The 14,222-nt window shown below is 39.8% G+C and overlaps 1 protein-coding gene across 1 annotated transcript; it reads right to left on the bottom strand.

Moving 5' to 3' along the window:
• Positions 1-91: 91 nt before the first annotated feature.
• Positions 92-6,896, bottom strand: LOC121421767 (protein artichoke-like). Its single transcript, XM_041616566.1, has 4 exons — positions 6,617-6,896; positions 4,316-6,189; positions 3,316-3,452; positions 92-2,034 (listed from the first exon to the last, which is right to left on the bottom strand). Exons 1-4 carry the CDS (start codon positions 6,858-6,860, stop codon positions 1,251-1,253), a joined length of 3,039 nt encoding a protein of 1,012 aa, XP_041472500.1. The 5' UTR covers positions 6,861-6,896; the 3' UTR covers positions 92-1,250.
• Between the last annotated feature and the right edge of the window lie 7,326 nt (positions 6,897-14,222).

The raw sequence follows: 14,222 nt of genomic DNA, 5'->3' as shown, positions 1-14,222 counted from the left end.
GATATAGAAATAGAATGACAGTAGATAAACTGATACAGACAGAATAAAAAAGGTCAGATTTTTTTAAAAAAAACATGACAAGGAGAAAAATAAACGTTATTTCGCAGGAGTTTCTGCATTTATTGTTAAGCCAAAATACGAATTTCACAATATTCATGAACAAACAATATAAATTAATCAAATTGCCAATGTGACAATCTAATAGCAATGATAAAAGAATGAATATGCAATGTACATGGGTACAATGTAACAAAGTGCAGGGCAAGCTCAGGGCCTGGGAACGATTTTTTACGGGGGTGCTGACGTAAAATGATTTGACAAGCAAAAAAAACCCTAAAAAAGAGTTTCACCAAAAAGTGAAGGTTATTTTGATCCCGAGAAATTTGACAATCAAAGAAAGAAACAAGCAAACAAAAAAAGTATTTCACTAAATCAAATTTTCCACTCCTATACCAGAATTCCAGGGGGTGCACTGCCTATAGAGAACAATACACGCAGCACCTCTATAAGAAAATAAGAAGTTGCGAGAGAGCAAAATATTAACATTTTCAATAGAAAAATCCAAGTTTGTGATGGATTTTGACAAAATAATATTCGAAAAATAATGTCATATTTCACCCTTATTTCCGTCTTTTCTCTTTTTTTCTTGATCATGATAAATTTGGGTCGGCAAGAGCCGCCCCCCCCCCCCCCCCTCCATCAATACGACCAGCCCATGATTATAACAAAATTCTTTGATAAAATAGTAGCCAGATGATTGAAAGAGAGAATGATAAACATAGGGCAGGAGATAAGCCAAAAGATGGGTAAAAGAAAAAGTCTCCAAGTCAGAAGTCAGAGGTATTATTTACATCAGGGAAATGAATAAATAGACTAACCCACTGTACAATTTTGTTTATAAGTACAAAATATTATTTACAACATGACACTTAATTCATCGACCGATTTAAAAATTAATGATTGATTTTTGCCTATGTCTTCCTATAAGTCAAAGGTTTAGATTGATAGGCTGATCATCAAAGATGCAGTCATTACATGGATTTGTAATGCCTAGAACAAAGTCCAGCAAATTGCAATCAACTTCCCTTCAGGTACCATTACAGCTGCAGCCTCAATTCAATCTTGCGATTGGGAACGGGACCGACAGATGGATGACCCGGAAACGCAACACTTTCAGCAATCACCTACGGTGGACGCAGGATTTAAAACAGTTCACGGCCGTAGTTAGGTGAAAGAGTTTTTGGCAGCTCCTAGTACGGATGTGACATACGTTCTGAACGCGGATTACCAGCAATAATCTGATGAATCTTATCACCTTCTTGCCTAACGTCTTTAATAAAGCCGACAGCGCCCTCATTTTTCACCAAGATACCGACAAGCTTCCACTGGTTGCGCTCCCTTATCGTCACTGGTGTCCCAAGACTGTCCCAGTCCTTGTAGTCATCAAGATGCTGTTCGAGATGTCCACAGAGATAAGGCTGGTGGACCTCATTGGACGATCCACACTGCAAAGATGTCAACTGGTAATGCCGTCGCTTCTGCCTTCCTACAACTTCCGGTGTCTTTGAGTGGTCAGTCCACCACCCTGATGCGAGGACACGTTTGCCAATCAGCTGCCCAAACGCTGGTGACTGTCCCAGGATATTGATGGCCGAAGCAGGTCCCGCAAGGTCAACCGAGGGTGACATCTCAAGAAGAACCACCGCTGACTCTTGAGGGGCTGCGTCTGGTAACACCCTGTGCATTCGCAACACGCGATACGTTTCTGCAACCAGGAGGAACTTGGTGAGTGTGCCTTGTCCAGCTGAAACTTTGATTTCCAAATTAGAGGGCGCTGTCCACACCTTGTCTTGGCAATTCCCGTCCAGAGGTTGCGGGCATCTTGATACCAGGCGCAAGTAGGACTTGATCTTGGTGATTCGTGTGAGACATTGGTATGAGGTAAGGACGAAACTTGGAGATACTAAGGCTCCGTTGCAAATCGGTGTGTCCGTCGCCGAATCCCATATTAGCACCACCCATGACCAGCGCAATCTGAGAAAATAAAAGACAAGGAAATTGTTCAAATACAAAAAACAAGGGAGGGAAACAAATACTTAAACTTTATTATAAATTAATATGATCCGTAACCACCTGAGCTATGGATTCGCGGGTCATGAAGCATCGACGCCATTGTACGCGAACTGTTTAAAGGCAGACACAATAATGTTAATTGATGTTCACTGACTATTGTTTTTATAAGGGTACGAGAACTCCTTAGTAAGTGAAAATCAGTAAAACTGTATTTCATGCAACGCTCCTATATAGAGCATTTCATCAACATTTAGTTGCCTAAAAGTCGTCATATCCGACAACTTTTCTCGATTATGATTGACTGAGACTGTTGCTCTCGGTTTATTTTGTCATTTCCACAATCTGGTCTGGCGCCATCTTGCGACCTTAAATGACAACTTAAGTTTACTATGGTATAACAATCATTTATATAATATATGATTCCAATCAAATCCACAAACACTTTTTGGGGCACTTGGCCGCCAAAAGTTCCATAAACGAGAACAGGAAAAATGAGAAATAGGAAAAGGAAAGAAAGGGAAGTTAAAGGGGAAGTTCACCCTGACAAAAAGTTTATTATAAAAATAGCAGAAAAAATAATAAAAAATATTGCCGAAGGTTTGGGAAAAATTCATCAAATAATTAAAAGTTATTAGAATTTCAATTATTTGATTTGTGACGTCATATGCGAGCAGCATTCCTACATAGCGAATGGTAAAAAATCAATGAAATGTCATTTTCTCAGAAAATTGAAAATGGTTTTCACTGTAACTTTTGTTTATCAATAGACAAATCATTTCACACCCGATCATGAAAAGAAAACAAAATTAAGTCATCAGGAACCATACAAAATTTGAAATTCATACATTTTATATTACATAACACATGGGGCAGCTGCTCGTTTATGACGTCACAAATCCAAAATTTTGAACTCTAATAACTTTCTTACTCTTTAACGGATTTTCCTCAAACCTTCACCAATATTTTTATTATTTTTCTGCTATTATTACAACAAAGTTTTCTTCAGGGTGAACTTCCCTTTAAAAGAGTGAGTGAATTGTGACATCATATTCCTATTAAAATCTATTACTTGTTTGAAGCGACAACCAAAATTTTGTAACAAAATTTTGGTTGTCGCTTCAAACAAGTCGAAAGAAAATCGCTCGCTCGTTCTTTATTTTTCTTTCTTTCCTTTTTTTTAAATGCTGCCCCATACGCAAGAACTTTTGGCTTATTACGTAACTGATGAATGCACAGACCTACCTGTCTAACTCCATGTAGTTGGGAGGAGAAGGGGTCAGAATAGAAGCTGGTTTGGGGGTAGTGATTTCAGTTATCATCGGTAAATTGACGAGTTCATCTCCAATGCAGGAAACTTTTGATCGGACCAGGTCCATCGTCTGTGGGTGGAAAAGGAAGACATGAAATAAGTGTAAATAAACGATCGGAATAAAGATTACAAAGAAGACTTTTCTAAGTTTTCTCGGGAACTGAATCGCCAAAAGGGGCTAAACAAATATAGGGCAGAATCAACTTAGGAGAGACAGGTGAGGGAAATGTTTCAGATGATCCAACCGAGATAACTATATTTCATTTGCTCTCTGGCTCTAACGGTATATCTTCAGAAGTCTGGAAACCACAACGGCAATCAAACCCCTAACTAGCCCAACTGGGCGATTTTGATAGCCAGCGTACGCCGCTGTTCGCATAGCTACCGCTAACCGTTTCTAATGCAGTCATAATTTTCTCAATAGGCCTATCAAAATTTCAATCGTAATATCAATAAATCGATTTCTTGGTGTGAAGGATATCAATAAACTATTTTTTGCGATTATCAAATCAAAATTCTTGATATAAAGAGGCTGACAAAATTATACAACGACCAACAACATACTACCCACCAATCGGTGACACGACATTTGCTCCTGCGACAATTGGTCCGGGCTTCATTTCGTCTAAGATGGAGGGTTCGAGTTAGGGCTGCAATAAGGGTTTATTTTAGGTTTAGGGTAGGGTATGGTAAAAACCCATGGTTGAAGTTTGTCATTCCATTAGTTTGGTGGAACTTAGAGCCGAGCAATTCTCGCCGGAGTAAATGTCATGGAACCATACATTCATTAGCATATTATGCTCGATCATGCCACTGTCGAACCAGCGATACCGACTCCTAACCGACCGATGGCTTGTCATTGGTAATAACGTAATAAATTTGATCGGTCTGGAGTCGGTTTCGTTGGTGTGACAAACATTTGACGCAACAAACCTTTACACCTTGCAGATGATCTGGAGAGTTGCATCTGGTCTGGTATTCATTGTCGAATCTGATTCTAGACCTCCTGGTCAGATCAGTCAGGTAATGGATTAGGCGGCAGTTGCAATTCCAGGGATTACCAGCCAAATCCAGCACCCGCCCGGGCAATATGTGAGCAGAGAAGTCCTGAAGATTTGTAAGATTGTTGTGAGACAGTGTCAGGTTGAAGAGGTAGAGCCGGGAGTCATTCCTGACAGAGACCTTTGTTAGGTTGTTGTTGGAAAGGTACAGATAGCGCAGATTCCCTGCTACCTCAAAGTCCTCCGAAGACATCTCGCTGAAGCGGTTACCGATCAAGTTCAGAGTTTGGACAGACTGGATGTGTTTCAACCATTTCATCTTCCCATTGGTCAGTTTATTTTCCGCAAGGTTCAGGTTGCTCAGGGCACTTAGACCTTGAAAAGCTCTGTCTGAGATCTCGGTGAGGCTGTTGTTCTGCAGATCAAGCGTTTCAAGAGTTCCTAGAAGCCTGAATACGCCATCAGGTAATCTTCCAAGGGTGTTGTCGCTCATCATCAAGCGATGAAGTCGGTTGAATCCCCCAAAGGCATCAGGTACGATCCGAGAGATTCTATTTCTGGAAAGAGTAAGAACTCGCAGGCTTGGAGCACCACGAAACACACCCCGCTGAAGCTCTAGTAGTCGATTTCCTTGTAGATTTAACCACGTCAGTTGAGACATAAAGGAGAATGGCGTTGTTTTCAGTGCCTCGGGCTCAATGATATAAAGTTTGTTGTCAGCAAGGTTGAGTTCCATCAGAGCTACAAGACCTTGAAAAGCCCCACTCTGAAGATGGCTAAGACTGTTTCCTGACAGATCTAAGAACTCCAAAGCGACAAGACCAGCTAAGGCGTTTGGCGAGATTTGTGAAATGTTATTATCGGTAAGTGTGAGAAATGATAAACTCGGGATGTTACCGAAAGTTTCAGCTGTGATGTTCGGCAACCTGTTGTTCTTTAGGTGTAATCTCGTGAGATTCGCTAAATCAGTAAACACACCGCCCATGATGGCATCAACAGCGTTGAAGGATAGGTCGAGTTCTTTCAGTGCAGTAGCTCCTCGGAAAGATAAACCACTCAGAGACGTCAACATGTTCCCCGACAGATCTAAAAATGTCAAATAACGTTGATTCTGAAACGCATTCGGTGCAATAGTTTTGATGCGGTTGAAACTCAAATCAACTGTCCTTATGTGGGTATTGCTCAAAAACAGTGTCGGGTCTATTCTCGTGAATTTATTCCACTGCAGAAACAGCTCCTTCAGTTTCGATAATCCGGTGAAGATCATCGGGTTCTTTTCATTCAGTCGATTATACGAGAGATTCAAGAACGTCAGCTCACCGAGAGGCTGAAAGCAGTCATCGGGAACACCCCACAAGATATTATCGCTAAGGTCGAGTCTCTCGATCTGATGGTTGTTGCGAAAGATGGTTTCCGGCAAGGACCGAAGGGAGTTCCCCGACACCAGGAATGTCCTCAACGCAAGTGCATCATGTAAGAGATCCGCATGCAGAGACTTAATGCGATTCTCGTTCAGATTAAGAGCCGCAAGGTTGGACAACCCATGAAAGGTAGCGGGGCTCAGCTCCGTGATTTTGTTTCCGTGAAGATCAATCTGGATTATCTCTCGTAGACCGTTGAGGGCGTCGTGTGGGACTGTCCGGATGTTTCTTCGACGTACAGGTGTCGGGTCTGGGATGACGTAGGTCCGGGGTCGTCGTAAGGTCAGGCTTCCCCTTAGGGTGTGTGATCGTAGACCTACCCGTAAATCTTTCTGTCGACGTCTTTTGGGCTTCTGACTTCCAATTAGTATCAGGTACTTGATATCTGAAAAGAAAAATGAAGAGCATTTTTCCCTTTATGATTAGCGGGTAAATACTGGCCTATTCTGCAGCACCTTCTTTTAAAATCGAATTTCGTCTAGGAAAGTATACCATCAAACAAAGATTGCATCTAAATTTAACATCCATTATTTACAGAAAACCCTTTTTATTTTAGATATACAATTGACTTATTTTGTTGGCACAACATTTGGGGGGATTTGTGGAAATTTTCGTTGAAATCTGTTTTTAAGAACCATCTTGTTAATTCAAAAGAACCCCCCCCCAAAAAAAAAAAAAATTTAAGTCACATCACGAATGACATCACAAGAATCATATCCCTTTTGAAATAGGAATACTTAGATTGATTCGTAAGTAACTTAAAGAAGTTAACATAATTTTGTTGGTACGTGTTGACAATGAGCGTTACCAACCTGAAGAAATCGGTTGTGGGATGTCCTTCCTTCCCCAGCAAGCTATAGCCTTGCTACCATCTACCCAGTCGTTTACTTGAATATAACTCGACAAGAGTGCAGTCGGTGGGGGTGCGTTGCGCGACACCACGAAACAGTAACAATGGTCTGGGCAGGAGTCTAACGTTGATACTGTCGAAGCGCCAAGTGGGATGAAATAGAGTCCAGCAAAAAACGCCGCGAAGCGGGCGAGTATCCTGGCCATTCTGAAAGCTGGAATGATTCATGAAATACATAATAAATATACAGTTGATATTAAAAGAAATGCGAAATAAAAAATAACTAACTTCTTAAAAACCTAAAGCTCATTTAATGTCACATGTAAAGAGGGTCATTATGGCTACGCAATCCACTAAGAATACTATTTTTCTTGATTTGTCTTTTTGGTTATTGTCATTGGCGCTTCTTTCTAAATCGATTCCAACAATCTCTAGAACTTTTGCATTTGTTACTTTTGTCCTTAGCCGTCAGCGGTAATAGTAGGAGACAAGGAAAGGTTCGACTAATTTGCCATTTTTAAGCACCTTATCCCTTTCAAAAAATATTCATTCCATTATCCAACGCCGTGCCAGGGACGCGCCTACCCTCCCCCCCCCCCCCCCCCCCCCCCTCCCCCCCTAAAGCAGCGAACAGAAGTTTCGTATCAAAGGCTCCCTCATTATCCCACAAGTTTTATGAGAAAAATTGCCCAAACTGACTGTTGACTCACGTGAACCGCGTGACAGAAAATATGTAGGGCGGATTATGGCTTTTAAAACGCCCCAAGAGGATCGGAAATGCGCCGCTGTGTATATTCGGCAGGGACTCAGAAGGCTTATAAAGAAATCCTTTCATCGTATTCAGAGATGCGTGAAAATGGACATTGTCTTGTGATATTTTTTTAAATATTTTCTTCTCGTGAATTTTTTGTTCTCCCTCAGGAATTAAGAGTTGAAATTATGGCGCGAACGAGGGGAAAGAAGATCTGTGCTTCAAATTCTGAAACAGATTGAGAGAGAGAGAGAGAGGGGGACAGGGGTAGGATGCAGTGATGACTATGTTACACAAGTATGTCTGTCTGTCTTTTTGTTTGCTTGCTTGCTCGGATGAAATAACAAATGGGTATAGAGAGATAGGCAAAGAGAAACTAGAAATGAGTAAAGAAAAGAAAAGAAAGAAAAATTGAAGAGCAGATATTGGAGTGGGGGGGGGGGTCAGAGAGAAGATTTGACATAAAGAAGAAAAGAGGTAAAGAAACAATACAAGGACAAAAAATCAAGGGCAGAGAGGAACAGCAAAAAATCTCTTTTTTCTAGGATCTTATTCCCTTGAGGGGGGAAGACAAGTCGGTCATTATGAAGTCTGAGAGCGTGATCGAGAGGGCACTTGACGGATAGGTGAGGGGTGACTGCCTTACATGTGAAATATGACGGACTTTATTTCACAAAATAGGGCAACTTTTCAATGGCGTAGACAGAAATAGGGGGTGTATAGCCCTCCCCCTCCTTTCCATTTGTTTTCATTATTCTATTCCTAATGAAACAATGAATTGAGTATAATGAGTATAGACTTGAATAAAAAGGAGTGTATGTGAAGTATAGATTTAGACGCTGAAAACCCTACGTCTTCTGTAGGACACCCCCCTCACACACACATACACACACACCCAAACCCACACACCCATACTCAAACCCACACACATCCTCACATACACAGAAAAATTAAAGTTTCATATTTTGGTGTAGTCATCTGTATTATTAACATGCATGTTCGGCGATTCATGGGGAGGGAGGCGTTTGGTTATGACGTGGGGGAGGGGATATACACTTTATTTGACAAGCATAATTAGGAGGCAGAATAAGATCATTTCTATCTTTTATAATTTCATCAGAAAACAAAATAAATATTAAAATTTCATTTAATGAAGGATTTATCATTAAGACTTGCTATTACAGGTCTGTGCTTGGGCTATTTGAAATTTTGAATAATCAATTGAACGCCATTTTCTAGAGGCTGGGGAGACGCTGGCGAATGGAATGAAGGCTTGGGGCACCGGACCCCGAACATTTCACGACCAAGAAAATGAATAAAAAGAAAGAGGAGGAACAATGAAACAGGAAAGGAAAAAGATAAAATCCTAAAATATGAAATGATTTTCTGAAAATTATGTACAGTGTTGTGATCGCTTTCACAAATCATTTCGAAAAGGACCTCAAAAATAGCTTATTGAAAATTCCACCCTAAGTCGCTATCTTGTACCCTTTTGGCTCACTGTGCCTCGGGGGGAGGGGGTAGTATTTCGGTGATCCACACTATATCCAGGGGCGTATCTAGGGTGGGATGGCGGGAGGGGTATAGTCATCCTTTCACTCTATGTGATCTGAACACGGACTTCGTATTATGTTTACGAAGTGAGAATTGTAAAATATTGTTAATTGCATCGACTCAATTTTATTTGACCAAACTGTATTTGTATTTTGTTGAAAATGAAATGAAAACGAAATTCTTTTCAGAACGAAAGAGGTATAGACCTGCCTCCTTAATGGACCCCGCCAGTTACCTTTAACGGGTGAGTGACGGGGTTGATGGCATGAGAGGTGCCCGAGGGAAACATAATAATATCGTCCTAGATGATTTCAGCATGTTCAGTATATAAAGTACGGCCAAACAAATGAGGCCATTCTTTGACGAGAGATGAGCATGTCGTTCTCAACGATGCCGAACACTTCAAAATGTCTCAGGCTTATCACAGCTTACCTCAGGTAGAAAAAAAAGTTCAAGTTTGCACCCTTGGTGGTACATTGACAGCTCGTTTGGGGTGAAATCTTGCACCTCAAGTAAAAAAATGTACCTGTTTGTTTCTTCTAATTTGTACCCGGGTGTGCACCTTTTCAGGTAAAATCCCGACGTTCAAAAGAACGGGTGCAGTGTAAAGGGTGCAACTCTGCACCCTAGTAATTTTACTAACTATATCTATATATTTTAAAGGCGTATGAAACCATTAGGATGCATAATTGAAGAAAAAAAGTCTCATAAATCGACCTTTTTTTCAGGCACACAGTAAGGAAAACTTTCAATTTACATCCTTAAAGCATCACATCCAGCACTTTGGGGTACAATCGTGTGACTGTTTGCAACCTGATTTTCACGTTTTAAGGTGCAATTTCGGCATTCTTAAAGTCTGTGAGGGGTCCTACTCTGTACCCTACACTCTTAAAACATATCAGTCAAAAATGACTAGTTAATAGGGTCAACTCTTATTCTAGTCATATTTGACTATTTTACTATACAACATAGTTATTTCTGACTCGAACAGGCTATATATCAGAAATGTCAGAAGTGTCTCTAGACAATCAGTTGCACCCAGCTTTCAAATGAACTAGTCAATTTGAATGATTTGTTTTAAGAGTGTATATGATGTAGCTAATTGCACTCTTAACGTTGCAGGAACACACTGTAAGGGTACAATGTTGTACCCAAGAGGGTGTCACAGTCTGTTTAAAGCCCGGATTTAAAGGGTGCAAATGGGGACATTCTTTACTGGGAGATTGTCATGTCATCGTCAAACGATGCCAAAAATCTAAAATCCGCCCATGAGATACCCAATACTACTTTTATAGAGTCCATAATCACTTTACTATATCTAGAATACCCCTTTTTGGAAGACAAGTGAATCTGAAGAATTCACTTTTTCCGAAATTCGACACCCCTCATCGACCGATCACTACCTCATTTTCTCTTGTCATCGTTTGACCCGCGCGACCTCAGGTCAGAGGTCAAAGTCAAGGGTCGAGCCGGTGGAATGGGTCGTAATTCATGGACTGTAATGGCTCGCTGATTTTCATTTCCATTTTGAATTATGGCTGAAGGTCGGGTGCAAATTGTTGGAGATTGGTACGCTACATTTAAAAAATCATTACAATAGAACTGGGAGTTGTGGCGTGCGTTTGTCGTCCAAGCTTCGTGGACACGATTGGGGAAAGTGGTTCGAGGTTCGAGCACTGGTTGCGTTTCGGATGGTCAAGTTAAAGGTCGGCCAAGACGTATTCTGATTGATAAACGGTTGAAAAACCTCAATTACACACCCACACATAATACGTCGGGTTATCACGAACTGACGAATGTTCATTAGGTTCAGGTTTATTGGAATACAGTTTGAAAATTATATTTCTGCAAGAATCTACACTGTTAAAAAACCGTCCTGATTTTACAGAAAAATAAAAGAAGATTTTGCAAAAAGCAATACCAGAATCATTCTTTAAATTCATGAAACAGGAATTTTTCTGCAATTTAACAGAACAGGTCTGTTAGAAAAAGGGGAAAAGAGTGTTTTATTTAAGGAAATTTGTAAGATTACACACACCAAATACCAATTTCCTGTAAGATTACGCAATCTGGTAAGATTACAGGTGTTCTCGAGACTCTGCTGCAGGAACTTCTTTTAGTTTAAGGATAAATTTTCTAACAGTGTAATAGAAGAGGAAGAAGAAGAAGAAGAAGAGTAGAAGAAGAAAAAGAAGAGGAAGGAGAAAAAGATGATGATGATGATGATGATGAAGATGAAGATGATGAAAAAGATGTAGAAAAAGAAGAAGAGAGCAAAGATTTTGAAATAAACCTCAAGAAACAAAACCTAAAAATCTAAATGTCCTTATCTTATTCTCCATAATTCTTTTTTGTAGAAATCGATCTCAAAGTTTTTTAGAATGCAGAATTGTTCTCCCATCATTCAACTGTCACGTGATTTCCTCTAAAAAACGAATAATTTTAATGTGATGAAAAGCGGAAAATGATACAGCACAGTATACATAATATCTATCAACCGATCTTTCGCTGCCGCTCAGATTTCGCATTTTTTGATGAATCAGTCGATATTTTCCTGTCATTCCCTTTTGGTTCAACCCTGGCTTCAGGCTAATATTTTCCAGGCGCCATGTTTCACGAAGAATGCTGCTCTCATTGCACTACTGTACTCTTCATATTTCCCGAATCTCCAAACATTCTTTACTTTCTTCTTCATATGACACTGGGAATGCGATATTTGTCTGGCACGGTATATAATTTCCACCATCGACTGCTAAGACGTCAGAAGGGCATATAGTCAAAACTATTGCCCGGGGAAGTTGAACCCTGAACTTCGTTGATCCCCTTTAGCAAAGACCAGTGCAGTTTCGAGAACACTAGCCAACGGGGGGGGGGGGCAGAGTACTCTCCCTAACAGAATTTTCATGGCCTATCCACTCCCACTACCCCCCCCCCCTTCCCTCATTTTCTGAAATTTTGTTGACGGATTTTTTTTTTCTTCTATTTTGGTTGTAAGGATATTTTTGACCCTCCTGACGACTTTCCTGGTGCGCCACTTCTCGAGAATATCATATCTTATTTTGTATAGAAGTTGTCACTTCCCAAGCAGGGGCCGCGGAACGGTTTACAAGGGGGGGGGGGCTGACCATACAAAAAACACAATCATATGCCCATTTTTTAGTTTATGTACACGGATTTGGAAAAAAAAGTGGAGGGGTTGAAGACCCCCCCCCCACCCCGCTTCCACGGCCCCTGACATGCGTGTATTTAATTGAAGTACGATACATCATTCATGTGTTATCTCATATTTTTTTAGACAACACATGTATTGTTTAACTTTGTGAGCAGCTGATTTAAAAAATTCTCAAACCAAGATGAAACATGTGTACAAGTGCATGTATTAGAACTAATAAACCCTGAAAACAACCATTATTGAGAATGAAAAGCTAATACCCTTTTCATAAACCCAATAAAAATAAGCCGCCTAAGAGTAATGCGGATAATTCAATAAAAATTGCGTTCATAAACTCCGAAAATAAGCCGCATTATTTTTACGAGCGCCCGTCCTGAAAAAGGCGGATAATCGCCATGACAACTGGACACGCCCCCTCCGATGCGGTTGTGTTGGAAAAGGGTGACCTTGTGACCGCACCATGGCAATTATCCGCATTATTTGGAAATGCGTTCATAAACTCAAAATCTTATCCCGATGCCGCTATTATGCGGCTAATAGCAGCATCAGAGTAATGCGGATAACTCTTGTCCTCCTCCAATTTTACGACCAAATTATGCTGCTATTAGCCGCCTAATTCATTTTTATTGGGTTTATGAAAGGGGTATAAAACTACAAGGCAAACCCTGATTTTGTAAATAGGCGTCTTATAGACACCTAAATAGTACACATAAGTGTATGGGATGAAATTAAGATGGTGTTTCCGGTCACTTTATATTTCAATTTTTGAAGCACTAAATAATTTTTTTCGAACGCAATACTGGGCTTCATTTTTATAACATATCACAGACACAGGTGACAAGTGTGACCTTCTAGCTCAGATTTTTTTTTAAAGTCAAACCAATGTTAACCAATCACTTTAATAATGCTTTATTTTGAATTATTACATCGAGTTAGATAGTTTACTGTAATACAAATACCATAATATATAAGCGATTTCTTTTCCAGCATCGTTGTATACACCCTTAGTAATGTAATACAGAGCATTTCACCCCAAGCAAAGTGTACTTTTCGAATTGTAGTGCGTGCAATGGGAGCTCGGTTAAACGCGGAGTTATAAATTTGGCCCAAAAATTATCCAATTAGGTTTTTATTAAGGAGAGGTAAAATATATTACCGGGAATAATTCCAATACGCTTGTCAATGTCAAGCTATACCAACGATGCATTAACATTATTTTATTCAATATCAGGTAATTTTGATCATGGATATTTGAAATGGCTTCGAGAAAGAGGGATACGATCAAACCACCAAGGTTTGATGAACTACAGTACATATTGTATTCACTCATATTTTATTTAAAGTCCAGGTGCCTGAATTATGTATGTAATTGAATTATGATGAAACGTATATTTTATGGCATTCATAAACTCGCAACTTGGCGTCTGACTGTACAGTAAATAGGCCTATATGGAGTGAAATATAACACTGGATTAAACCATGTACTTTGGTAAAAAAAAGGCATAAAGCTCAGCTGTATATCAACATAATATATAGGGAAGCGTTAGTTCAAATAATGAAGTGATATGTAAATATTGTGTTGTTGTCTTGTTGTTGCTGTTCTGAAAAATTGTAAGAATAATATGTATTCACATGATGAGGGGGAAAGGAAGGAACGGTCGCAGTATAGTGCAGTGATATTAGTACTAGTAGTGGCGTTAGTAGAAGTAGTTGTGGTATAGAAATGATAATACGGTAGTAGTAGTAGTAGTAGTAGTAGTAGTAGTAGTAGTAGTAGTAGTAGTAGTAGTAGTAGTAGTAGTAGTAGTAGTGTAGTAGTTGAAGTAGTAGTAGTAGTAGTAGTAGTAGTAGTAGTAGTAGTAGTAGTAGTAGTAGGTAGTAGTAGTAGTAGTAGTAGTAGTAGTAGTAGTAGTAGTAGTAGTAGTAGTAGTAGTAGTAGTAGTAGTAGTAGTAGTAGTAGTAGTAGTAGTAGTAGTTAACAGTAGTAGTAGTAGTAGTAGTAGTAGTATTAGCAGCAGCAGCAGCAGCAGTAGTAGCAGCAGTAGTAACTTAACATTTAAATGGTTGGAGGAGTGGCAACATTTTCTAAAT

This window comes from Lytechinus variegatus, chromosome 9 (genome assembly GCF_018143015.1).
Source record: "Lytechinus variegatus isolate NC3 chromosome 9, Lvar_3.0, whole genome shotgun sequence".
Taxonomy (NCBI): Eukaryota; Metazoa; Echinodermata; class Echinoidea; order Temnopleuroida; family Toxopneustidae; genus Lytechinus; species Lytechinus variegatus.
The sequence above is the reverse complement of the archived record's forward strand: the minus strand, read 5'-3'. Positions and strand labels throughout refer to the sequence as shown.

Coding starts and splice junctions, on each gene's coding strand:
- LOC121421767 (XM_041616566.1), bottom strand. CDS start 6,860: ATGGCCAGGATACTCGCCCGCTTCGCGGCGTTTTTTGCTGGACTCTAT. Junction 6,190..6,616: donor CCCACAACCGATTTCTTCAG/GTTGGTAACGCT, acceptor TTTTCTTTTCAG/ATATCAAGTACCTGATACTA. Junction 2,035..3,315: donor AACTACATGGAGTTAGACAG/GTAGGTCTGTGC, acceptor TTATTTTCTCAG/ATTGCGCTGGTCATGGGTGG.